The sequence below is a fragment of the Sylvia atricapilla genome, chromosome 5 (genome assembly GCF_009819655.1).
Source record: "Sylvia atricapilla isolate bSylAtr1 chromosome 5, bSylAtr1.pri, whole genome shotgun sequence".
Classification (NCBI taxonomy): Eukaryota; Metazoa; Chordata; class Aves; order Passeriformes; family Sylviidae; genus Sylvia; species Sylvia atricapilla.
In genome coordinates this window covers 54,655,190-54,667,745 of record NC_089144.1, presented here as the reverse complement: position 1 = coordinate 54,667,745, position 12,556 = coordinate 54,655,190, and the positions used below count along the sequence as shown (strand labels likewise).

General features: G+C 41.8%; 1 protein-coding gene across 4 annotated transcripts in view; it reads left to right on the top strand.

Annotated features, from left to right (window-relative positions):
• CALD1 (caldesmon 1) overlaps nt 1-12,556 on the top strand; it is a 172,471-nt gene that overhangs the window by 140,505 nt on the left and 19,410 nt on the right. For all 4 annotated transcript variants that reach the window (XM_066319551.1, XM_066319549.1, XM_066319550.1 and 1 more), the window contains 4 exons: nt 3,550-3,696; nt 4,933-5,947; nt 6,580-6,654; nt 11,132-11,274. In XM_066319551.1, the coding sequence (XP_066175648.1) occupies nt 3,550-3,696; nt 4,933-5,947; nt 6,580-6,654; nt 11,132-11,274 (1,380 nt within the window). The remainder of the gene's footprint in view (nt 1-3,549; nt 3,697-4,932; nt 5,948-6,579; nt 6,655-11,131; nt 11,275-12,556) is intronic.

Below are 12,556 nucleotides of genomic sequence, written 5' to 3'. Positions count from 1 at the left end.
CTGCAGGCATAAAAACCAGACTGACATTTGAGTGCATCATGGAGGAAAGAAGAGGTAGATAGGAGCTGCCTGCTTAAAAATCTTAAATGCTTTTATACTATTTGGATTTTTTTCATGTATTTCTGACACTCTTGAAATGGAGTCAGAGTTCAGATCCACAGTAATTCTTTCTTCCTGCCTCCTCTAGAATGGATTACTGTGTTCCAGCTCAAATTAGGGAGGTTTCTTCTACTCCTGTAAAAAAAATAGGAAAAGTAGGAAAAAGAATTTAGATTAAGCAGGTTTATTTATGACTCACTGAGGGCAGATTGGGCTACAAATTATAAAGTTTCTCTTTAATCAGAATGCACACTCTTTAGAATGGGGACCAGATCTTGCCCTATCTTCATAAATTGCCTACTGTAGCAAACCCAGGAGCTTGATCAGGAAATTTTAGTGCTGTCATAATTCAGACAATAATAATAATGTAGTAGTACTGGGCAAAGGACTCCAAACCCAAAGTGCCTTAGATAATGCTCAGGCTGATTTGCAGTTTCAAGTGGAAACCAGTTAAAGCTGGATTGTATGAAATGGTTTCAGCCCCATAATCATCCCAGCTATTACCAAGTCTTTTACTGGATTATAACATTACATAAATTCAGTGTTTGGTGTAAAATACAGAGTGCTGTATTTCTCTGGAAAAGGTCTGAAGCAGATGGCCACATCTCCTGTATTCCCAAACCAGCAGATTTATTTTTCACTCGAAGTCACCCAACCCCTCCACTTCAATCTGAGGGCAATGTTTTTAGACTTACTCAGATACTAATGAGATTTGCTGTTGAGTTCTTCAGGTCTGGGATTTCAGCCTCTGAGACTTGTACTTGATGATCCTTGTGGGTCTCTTCCAACGCAGAATATTTTGTGATCTGAATATTCCACAAGAGAGTTGTATCAGCAGGTTTGGCATGCCTCTTTGAGATCATGCTCTGCTGTGGTCTCATTGCCTGAGACAGCTGGAACAGCTGATTGTGGAGAGATATTTGCCTGCAAAGCCGTGTGGAAGGTGACAAATGGATGTAAGTTCAGCTTAATTTACAAGGCTGCTCTCCAAGGGTGGAGAAACAACACAGGCCAGCGTGGATCATCCAATTTCCATCTGTCTGATAAACAGAGTTGAAATCTTGGAGGGATACTTTTTATTATTTATTTACTCTTAGTCTGAAGAATGTCAAAAGGCATAGGCAATTGGAAGATAAGCTCTGAAGAGCTCCCAGATTGATTTTGCTCATGATGGGTTGCTACAGAGATCTGTAACAGTGGGAGAATGAGGGTCACTCTTTACACAGTGTTAACTGTAATTGTAAGGAAAACAAGAAACACATCTCTTAAGAAGACTGCAACTAGTTGTTCCTATGGCTGTTTCCAGATTACTGGGCAGATGGCAGCAATGCTGGTGAACAGAAATGAATACTTCAGGTGATTCTCGTGGGTGGAGCCCATACCTGGTGTATGTAATTGCTCGCTGTAGGGAACTTGTGTGATATGTACTAAGGCAATGGCTGTGTTTAGAGACATTTTCAGCTTTGTTAACAGATGATGTATGTGATGATAAGTGTCCAAGGACAGGAAGTACATATCTGTTTAATGGACAAGATTTTGTGGGAATTTTTTGCTTAGGGTATTCTTTTTGTTTCCTTTTTTAGTTTGCTGAGCAACTGGTGGTTTAAAAAATGGCATTTTAAAGAGGCTTTTAAAAGCAGTTGTTCCCTTTGCTGTGTAGGGGTGTTCTGTGTGGGTACAGAGAGTGGAATAAACTCCTTCATCTTCATGTGGTCTCACTGCAAAGACAAATCCTGAGCTATAGACACTGGGTGTTTACTCAGTTGTGGCCATTGTCCAGCTGCCACAGGCTAGGAGCAGTGTGTCCTCTCCCATGCCCTTACAGCTGGACTTCAGAGTTGAAAAGATCATAGGCTTCTTGCAGCCAGAACATCTTACTAATGAGGGGGGTGTCTGTGGTCAGTTTGCTAATGCAGTTTTATTCCAGAGTTTCTTGTGGAAATGAAATACCCCATTGTTTGTTTTTTTTTATTCTGTTCATATCCTTTCTGTTCTAGATCTAAATAAAATGTTGATACCCCTTGAAGGTGCTAGCAAATGGCAGGAAATGTTTTTCCTTACCTTCCTTGCATCACCTTCAGTGCTTTTAATTCAGCTCCTTCCTTTCTTCCTCATCCCCCACTGTGATCCCTCATGGCCATGCTGCTCATGGTTTGCACTCTCTTTGAGAAAAGTTGTTTCTGTAAAGAAAAAACTCCTGAAGCAGGGCATGAAAGTAGCAAATTAAATTCTTTGGTGCACTGAGGATGAAAATGCTGTTCTAGGTCTGGCAGGTGGCTCAGCCATGTTTTACACTTTAAATTCTTAAAGCAAAATTGGGGTAACTCAAAATCTGCTGAACCTATACTTCCACCCTTCTTTCAGCAAAGGAGAATAGTATCGGAACACGGTGGTGGGGGAGGTTTGGCTCCAAAGACTGATTGATGGCTAAATCAAAATGGCTTAGTTGCTTTTAGTGTTGAAACATTTGCAATAAAAAAACCTTATCTGTACTTGGGTTTAGTCACTGCAGAGCTCTGTGTTTTTTTCTCTGTGTTCATGGCTGCACTGCTAACTTAAATGTGTGACTATGTAAAGAAAGGAGACTTTTTAACTGTGTTCTATCAGACCACTGCAGAAGCAAAGTAAATGAATGTCCTGACTGGGTCTGGCACATGTGAGCTGCCTAATTCACTTTCCCTGCTCAAAAAGATAAGAGGAATGCAGGCCTCTCCCTTTATCTCACACCGTAATAACCTCAGCAAAGATTTGAATGGGACACAGGATTATTAGGGTTTTAGGGTCTTGCTTTCCTTTTCAAGTAGGATGAAACTAAATGTAATCATCTGTTGGGTTAGAAGAATACAATGGGTTCTCAGCTGTAGGCTTTCATCATAGCAGCGATCTTGTGTGATTTGGCCTGGCAGGGCTCCGGGCTCACAAAAATTTTGTGTCAAATGTTTGGCACTGAGAACTGACCACTGAGAGCTGTTGTCATATTTGTGTCTCCCCGCTTTCTAGCCTTTAAAATGTAGAATATTGTCACCATTTTCAGCTTGTGATATTCAGAGGAGACTAATGAGAAGCTGCTTTGCTGAGTCAAATTTCCATTCTGTAGAACAGAACTGAAACAGTCTGCTCAAATGCTGCTGTGAGTGCTCTGACAGGATCGTAGGAGGGTGTTTCCTCTGCTACAGAGCTGGTCTTTTATGGATTTGATGTTTTCTAGAAGCCAGCTGACCGTGTGGTGTGGCTGCTGCCTTCATGGGGACTATGTTCTTAAGTTCACTTCTGAGATACAAAATAAAATCAGAGTTCGAAATCATACATCTCAACTTCACAGTGTATTTTCACAACAGCACGTGGAGCAGCCAAGCCACTGTAGCCATGCTTACTGTGCTCTAGAAAACTGTTTTGTGTGATTTTTTTCAGTGTCCTATATGCTATAGCACTTTTGTTTCCCTGTTGCAGGCTGTCCTACCAGAGAAACGATGACGATGACGAAGAAGCCGCCAGAGAACGTCGCCGGCGGGCTCGGCAGGAGAGGCTGCGGCAAAAGGAAGAAGGAGATCTCTCAGGAGAAGGAACAGAGAAATCTGAGGTTAATGCCCAAAACAGGTAAATAAATGCCTAATGTTGTTCACTGACAAGCCAATGGTAATATTTGTTCAGAGTAGAGAAGTATCTGGAGGAGGTTTGCTTTGGCGCTTGAATTTGAAGTACTGGGTTTGGCCATCCTTAAACTGAAGAAGGACCTCACTCTTTGAGGATCACCCTGGCTGTGTCTACAAGGTAGGGTGGGAGCATCACTGACTCTGAGGCCATCCTCGTGGCACATATCTAGGTGTCCTCAAGGCTGTCTGTGGGGTAATTCAGCTGGGGCTCCTAGAGACTCTCATTCTCCCAGGCATGGCTGCATCTGGCCTCACAAAATGCCACATCTTTTGTTCTGCTCACAGGGGTCATGGCATCCTGGAGCCAAAACACTGAGTGGCACTCAGTCCTCAAGCCGTGGCTGCAACACAGGGTGCTGGCTGCAAGGTGCAGGGTGTGAACTCTAGAGTGCAGCACCCACCTGGCACTGTCAGTGCCAGACAAGTATAAAGAGCAGAAAAGCTTATGGAAGGAGGTGACACTTGAAATCATAGAATCACCAAAGTTGGAAGAGAGGCCTTTAAGATCATGAAGTCCAACCATCAACTCAGCAGTGCCCCTGTAGTCCCTAAACCAATACACCCTATCACTCCTATCACCACCCTCTTGTCACAAACTGAGTGGCTTTCCTCTCTGTCCAGAGCTGGCCTTTCTGTCTGTCTATCATTTGTTTAGTTTCTTAACATTTTTATCTGTTAAGAAAGCTGAAAATGTCTCTCAACATGATTCTAGACACATCTATTGCCTCACTTCATATCACAGCAGTTTTCTACAGTGACTAAGTACATACACCATGGATCTCCATCCATGAGAATCACTTTGTTGAGTATGCATTTCTGTTCACCAGAATTCCTGCAATCTGCCCAGCAATCTGGAAACAGGCATAAGAAATAGTATACCCAGATTTCCAGTGGCCATAACACAATTGATAGAAGAAACCTGAATAGTGATGGCAAGTGCTAATAGATACTGAGCACAAGAAGCAATCTATTTAAGGCAAGGAGAATGGATATGGATAGCAAAACAGCAGCTAAACTTTGAAGTGTGTGACATGTTGTGTTTTCCAACTGCGGCATGATGCTACAGCAAGCTTTTTTCCCTAGAAACTGTGAAGTGCATATGTTGTTAGAAAGAATTTTATGTGGGGTTTTTGAGGTTTTTTTGTTTTGTTTATTATGCAAACCCGTGTCTTTTACACAGTGTGGCAGGAGAGGAGAGCAAGCGTTCCACAGACGATGAAGCTGCGTTGTTGGAGAGGCTGGCAAGACGGGAGGAGAGACGCCAAAAACGTCTGCAGGAAGCCCTGGAACGTCAAAAGGAGTTTGACCCCACGATCACAGATGGGAGCTTGTCAGTGCCCAGCAGGAGAGAAGTAAACAATGTGGAAGAAAATGAGACCACGGGGAAAGAGGAAAAGGCTGAAACACGCCGAGGACGCTACGAGATTGAGGAGACGGAAACAGCCACCAAATCCTACCAAAGGAACAACTGGAGGCAAGATGGGGAAGAAGAGGAAAAAAAAGAAGCAAAAGACAAGGAGGAGGTACAGGAGGAGAAACCAAAGGAGGAAAATCAGGTAGATGTGACAGCAGAAAAATCCACAGATAAAGAAGAGGCAGTAACTGTAAATGCAGAGGAGCACAAAGCGGAGAATGATACAAATGCTGTGCCAGAAGGGACGCAAAGTGTAACTGATGCTGTAGAGAGTGAGAAGCTTAGGGATGAGGAAAAGGCTGAGGCAGAAAGGAAGGAAGCAGAAGAAAGGGAGAGGTTAAAAGCAGAAGAAGAAAAGAGGGCTGCTGAGGAAAAACAGAGAGCAGAGGAAGAAAAGAGGGCTGCTGAGGAAAAACAGAGAGCAGAGGAAGAAAAGAGGGCAGCTGAGGAAAAACAGAGAGCAGAGGAAGAAAAGAGGGCAGCTGAGGAGAGGGCAAAGGCAGAAGAGGAGAAGAGGGCAGCTGAGGAAAGAGAGAAGGCTAAAGCAGAAGAGGAGAGGAGGGCAGCTGAGGAAAAACAGAAAGCAGAGGAAGAAAAGAGGGCAGCTGAGGAGAGGGCAAAGGCAGAAGAGGAAAAGAGGGCGGCTGAGGAAAAGGCTAAACTAGAAGCAGAGAAATTAAAGGAAAAACAAAAGATAGAAGAACAGAAAATGGAAGATAAACAGGTAAAAGAGAAGAAAGTAGAAGATGAAAAACCTCGAGCAGCTTTTTTAAAAAAACAGGTACAGTAAACATTTTGCACCAAAACAAGACACCTGTGGTTTGTGTGGAATGTAATGCAAGAAAAGATTGAATTGGAATTTCGTCACAGATCTAGTTTTGTACTGAAGTTACTAACACTTGTGCTGTCGCTCTCTCTTTTTAAACGTAAATCCCCTCTTGTTTACCAATAATTCAGTGCACAACAGCCCTGACTTCACTCCATTATTCAAAGAAAACCTTGCATGTTCAGACCACTGCATGTGCTTTTGCTGCCTTTTTTTCCCCCTCAGCTGCTATAAACTGACCTAACACAGTAACACACGAGGTGGAGGCAGAGACATCTTGGCAGAAAACATTATGAGCACCACTTAAACTGTGTGAGGAATGCTGTGTGCTGAACACAATCACAAGAAAGGGGCTCTGTACTGGGACACGTGAGCATGGTGCCACACCAGGGAGAAAGGCCTAGATGGGGGGGATTTGAGGATTTGGAGGGGGTGGAGGGGGCACAGCAGCACAGGATGGAGTTGTGCCTGCACACTGGATTGTGTGAACACAGCGTGAAGAAACAAAAAGTGCACAAACAGGTGCAATGGTTTGTGGTTTTTTGGCACTAAAAAATAAATAAATTGTTGAAAACCCAATAAAAAAGGAGGAAGAAAAAGTGGAAGCTAAAAAGGAAAAGCTGCCAGAAGAGAAGCTCCAAGCTACCTCCATAAAAGATCAGGTAACTCATAAACCACTGATTTAGATGGGATAGGGAGACTTGAGATATGAAAGCAAATAAGACACCTATAAGTGAAAGTTGCTTCTTCAGCAAAGTACTTAAGCTTGTGCTCTATGTCAAGAACAAGGGCAATCCTGCTGAAATAAATAAGGATGAAGCTCCTTAAATGCTTAAAATTAAGTAAATACTTAAGTAGTTTGTTCTTTTGGGGCTTTAAGACCAATTCCTGTTTGTCTTAAAACAATTTCAGGAAACTCAGTTCAGTCAACAACACAAGTATGTTTTTTCCCCTCTAGGGATGATTTTTTCAGGACAGTATCAACTAATCATCCTTCCCTGGTTTCCTCTCACTTTACTGTGAACTTTTTCCCTATGAACAAAACCTACTCTAATCATCATCTTCATCATCATCATGATAATTAATAATAATCAACATAATGATAATAATTATCTAGGCCCCTTGGCCACCTGACTGCCTTAACTAATAATTCCCCCTCAAGCTGCAATACCCCATGATATAAAACTGTGCATACCCAAGATTCTTCTTTTATTTTAAAGAGAACACCCACCAAATTTACTGCATTGCATTTCCACTGTAAACACAGGAGCTGGTGCCATGGTGTTTTACTGTATGGTAAGTAAATAAGATTCACTTTTCAGGGTACAGCTGGCCACTGGGAGCAGTGCTCAGTGCTGTGCAGTGGTTGTGGTTCAATGCAGCAGGTCTCAAAACAGCCCCTGATTCTGATTAGGGGAGACTGCTCAGAGCCTTGGAAGTTTGGACCCTTTTGGGTTCAGCCAGTCTGTGTGGCTTAAAGGGAGCCTGTCCAGTGGATTGGGACCATTGAGGGTTGTAGAGGGTCCACTGCAGGGTCCTTAGTTAGCAGATGACTTTGGGACATGCTGTAGATGCTTAGCTCACCCTCAGGAAGCACTGAGGAAATAGCTGCACCAAAAAAAAATTAGGGATGGATTATACTAAGAAGACAAAACCAGTTTCCACTATTCACTTTCGCATGCAATCCTTGAATATTACAAGTAAATGTAAAGAGGAGTCTGTGACTGACCACAAACTTTGATTTGTGGGGAACTTGAGACACGGTTGTCCTGCTTGTTCTTATACAGAGCTTGGCCAACTCTCCCTGGAGCTCTCATCATGCTTTTAAAACTTACCCACTGGGCTAGATTATTCCAGGAAATTGGCAAGACTTATAAAAGTTACTTGTGATTTTAGTGTTTCCATCTTTGGATGCTGAAGCCAAGACAAGCTAATAGAATCCCACTTCTAGTGCAATGCTGAATGCCCATCCTGAGCATTCAAAATGTCTTGAAAATCCCAGTTGTTACTTCTTTACCTGTGAACAAAAATTGATGATCAGGCAAGATCAAGCTCCCATCTGCACTTCTCCCTCCCCTTTTTCGGACATAAAAATTCAGTGAGGTCTCTTTCTGAATGTGCATGCAGCTAAGAGGATGCCAGTGTTTCATGAACAAGACCCTGAGGGAATGGAGTGTATCTACATAATCAAGTTTTGCTTTTGCTTTGGACCTCAAAGTTTAGCTTTTGGTTAATTTGGCAAGGAAAAAAAAAAAAAAAAGTCTCTTTTTCTGAACTTCTGCACAGTTTTTGGTTCTTAAAAGTGACCTGGGAAGTTCATAAGAACAAGCTTTCTCATGATGTGAGGCTCCTGGTATTTCCTGCTTCCAGTTTGGCTAGACGTGCTGCAACAGTTGCTTTTCTCATGGTATTTGGGGATGGCATTTGACTTTACAGAGAAGCCTTGGACTCAGATGCCCACAGCTTTTAACTCACCAAATAACTGAGCCCAAGTCAAGAATCAAATCTGCCAGACGGGCCCCAACCTCAGTAACTGATTTTCTTCAGTCAGAAGGTGTTCAAACACACGATTTAGAAATCTCAGGTCTCAAATATGACATAAAAATCTAACAGAAAAAAGGCAGTATAGAAATAGATAAAAAATAAATACATAAAGCTGGAAATTTCTTAACCATGCCTATGGTCATGTTCTAGTTTGATATAAGGGTTTGTAAGAACATGTGAACTATTTCAGTTCAGGTAATAGCACTCATCTGCTCCAGTGGAGTCCTTTTTGAATTCAGCAGAAGCTGAATTAGTCTGTAATTTAGGGAAGCAGTGAGAGAAGGGAAAGAACTTATTCTCTTACCTGCCTTTGGAATGAGATACAAAGATTTCTGCTTCTTTGCTAATCAATCTCTGCTTTGGTATTAAAATTAGTAAGAGAAGGATTGAGCCCAAAAGACGTGAAATGTTTCTGTAATATGTTTTGCCATCTTTTTGAATGAAGAGGCCAAGCTGTGTTAATGGTTTTCTCAAATGCAGACACATAATCATAAATCCTAGTACCTTCTGAAATGCTATTTCCTAACCTATTAATTTTTAAATTATATTGTTTTAATATTAGTTTTCTCAGTGATTTCAATTAAGATGTAAGAGATACAACCCTCCCCAGTGGACCTGAATACATAAGGCAGCTGGAAGTGCTGGCTTTTTAAATAAGACTTAGGAAGGCCTTGATGAAAATCTCAGCGAAGGAAATCTTATGCTCACAAAATCCCAGGACAGACATCCTGGCACAAGAAATCTTGCCCCAGTCAACACAGCCGGTTTCAGCATCACCCTGCCTGGGGCTGAAGGGCTGGGAGGTTGCTAACAGGCAGCAGAGAACACAATCCACAGCTCACCCTGATTTGGGAACGCCCAGAAGATGAATGTTGTGTGATGGCATCCATCAGGATAAATGAATGGTTCTGCTTGTCTCAGGCCGGCTCCTAGAAAACAGCAAACCATTCCTTGAGGAAGCTGGCAATAATGACCTCGCTTGTAGCAGTGGCAGCATCATGGCCAAAGAATGCTGAACTCCCCTCTTGTCCGTCAGGGAGCTGCTGCCAGCTCTTGTTGGCAGGAGAGGGTGGGAAAAGTCTGCACCGCTGCTGCCAGCTCTCAGAGCAGAGCAGATGCCTCTCTTGGTTGTGCCCAACAGCCCCCACCAGTAGCAAATTTGCTCAAAAGGTTTAAGCATCCTGTACTTACTTCTAATGTGTACCACCACGGTGGTGTCCGTCACATCTTGTTCCTCTGAGCAGCAAACTGGCCTCAGGTAAAGTCAGGCACTGACTTCAGGCTTCACTCTGCACCGGCACAATTTAGTGCCGTGAGAAGATCTTGGCTGTGAAGACTCTGAACTCAGCCTTTGTTGGTAAAGGTTAAGCTTCTCCAGGACTTGTTCCTTGATGAGGAAGAACAGAAATTTCTTTTGATTTGGGGTGTGAAGCTGTGTACTATTTTTTATTTCAGGGTGCATCTTAAGGCACCTTTAAGAGCAGCTGTGTTGCAGACAGGGCTGTGACAGAAGCTCTTTATCTTTCTAGTTAGCAAATGGGACTAAAGAATTCTTTGGGTTTCCAAAGTATCTATTTTCTAAAGGTCTCCATTTGAATTGTGTTTGACAGTTTGAAGACTTTCAAACTGAAACTTTCTGTTGGAAGCTTGTTTTGGCTGGTAGTCTTAACTAACAGAGAAAAGTATTTCTACCTGAGGATACATAACTTAAATCAGTTCACTTTCTCCTTTTACCAGCATCTAGTCATGACTCAGCATGCTGGGATCAGGCCATCTGTGATATTGATAAATACTTCAAGCTCATAACTCTGAAGAAATACTGGAGAATGAAATTTATCCACGGAATATTCTTAATTACCATTAGGATTCATAAGACAAAATTTTGAAGGGAGAAAGGGAGTTTTTATTCATGTTTTCCAGAGCATTTCCTTCTTCATAGGTTTAAATATTCATGTCTGATAATGCTAACCCTGACCAGCCCCAGGCAGGACTGTGCTTCTTATCAGAGTAAGGTTTCCTGTGATATAAAGATAATTTTGTGTTTTGGCCATCATTCTTGCAGTAAGGAAGTATCCTTCTGCTGTGACACTGAAAAGACCGTGGACTTTGTCAAACAAGCTCCATGTTTGTTGGAAGTTATGTGTTATTTTTATTGTACCAATGCCATAAACCTGGTACCAAAAATGTATTGGCAAATCCCAGAGAGTTTGCAACTTGCAGTCTTAAGAAACAACAGGTGAATGATGCTGCAATGGGAGGGAAAAGTGAGAATGCAGTTGCAGAGTGAAGCAGTGTGGTGGCATAATCCCATGGCCACAGCAGATTTTCACAGAAGACTGATAATATTATTTTCAAGATGCTTTGACCTGGAATTCAGGTCAGGATAGCAAAGTGATAGTTGATCCCAGTTTAGAGCTTTCCAGACCACTTCTGCAGTATAGCACGTAAACAGTTTGAAGACAGTTCCCAATCTTGCCAAGAATTTTGTGTTTCTCAGCTGTTACTTAGAATGCCTTTTTTTTTTTTTTTTTTTTTTTGTGTGTGTGTTTGTGTGTCTTGTGTTTTGTTCTGTGATCTGTGTAATCTTCTGAACAGGTAAAAGATGACAAAGGTAAACCACCCAAAGAGGAAATGAAAAGTGTCTGGGATCGTAAGAAAGGCGTCCCTGAACAAAAGGCACAGAATGGAGAACGTGAACCCCCTGCCTCCAAACTTAAACCTACTGAGAATGCTTTCGGGTGAGTTCCAAGTAAGAGTTGGGCTTGAGTTCTTGCATGTCAGGGGCCATCTCTGGCTCTCTGCTTGGGGCAGCTGAGTAGAGGAACTGGGCTGGCAGCATCAGCAGTGGCTCAGGTGTTCCTTGGGTTGCAGTTCTGCGGTTTCTAAGCTGTCCCCACTCTGCTGCAGTAACAACACAAAGTCCAGAAAGCAGGGGGAAATGGCCTTGCTCCCTCAGCAGAGACAAGAGGCTTGGTTTTGCTTTCCTGGGGCTTTGCTTCCTTACTTATTTCTAATTTCTACACAGAGGCCAATAATGACAAAACCCTAGATTTTGTGTTCTCTAATTTTTTTAGTCAGATCTCATCTTTTGCTGTAGTAACCTATTTCCAATTACCCACCTATCTTGAATTAGCAGAATAAAGCACAATCCAGCTGGTAACTAGAAAGAACTTCTCTCTTGATTTCAAGGCAAACATTGAAATTGATATTTCTGTAGAAAAAAATTTAAGGTTTCTGTAGAAAACTGTTTTTCTAGTTAGGTAAAAACCTCTCCTAGCCAAAATAATATTTTTTTCCCCTTCCTTTCTATAAGCTGTGTCACAGTTTGATTTTTATTTTTCTTTTTAAGGAAATATTTGGCTTGTGGTTATATTGGGAAATTCAAAGAAGGTAACAATTTTCTAGTGAAAATTGTATTTAAAAGGATCCTGCCTGCTAAAAACATGGGGTACATAAAATAGAAATCAAGTTCTTCCTTTTAGCAGAAAACAAATAGCAGAATGAGTGGGTTAGAAATCTAAATTTTTCTTCTTCTGCATCTCTCTTCCTCTTTTACATTGACACAGGCAAAGGAAAGGTTAAGCTCTCCAGGCACTTTGAGAAATCTCAGCATGGCAGATGAGATTTGCTATTGTATCTCATCATTCCCCTCATGATTCTTCCGGGAAAAACAAACTTTCTCAAAATAAAATGCAGTTCAAAAGACCCTGGAGACAGCCTGACCTAAGGCCAAAAGACAGACAGCAATGGAGATGGAACAGCAGGAAATTCGCCTTGCTCAAAACTTGGGTCACATCATCAATAACATGAGAATGATTTTCTAAAAATATTTTTGTTTTGTTTTCATTTGCTTTACTTCCTGTGGGAGACAGGCATTAGTGACAAAATTTAGATTTGAGTTTCCACTCCTTTTTTTTTTTTTTTCCTATGTCTGTTTTTCTTCTACTGTTTCATGAAAGTGTGAAAAAGCCTGTTCAACAACCTTTTATCAGCTGTGTGGAAGATTTGGGTTGGCAACAT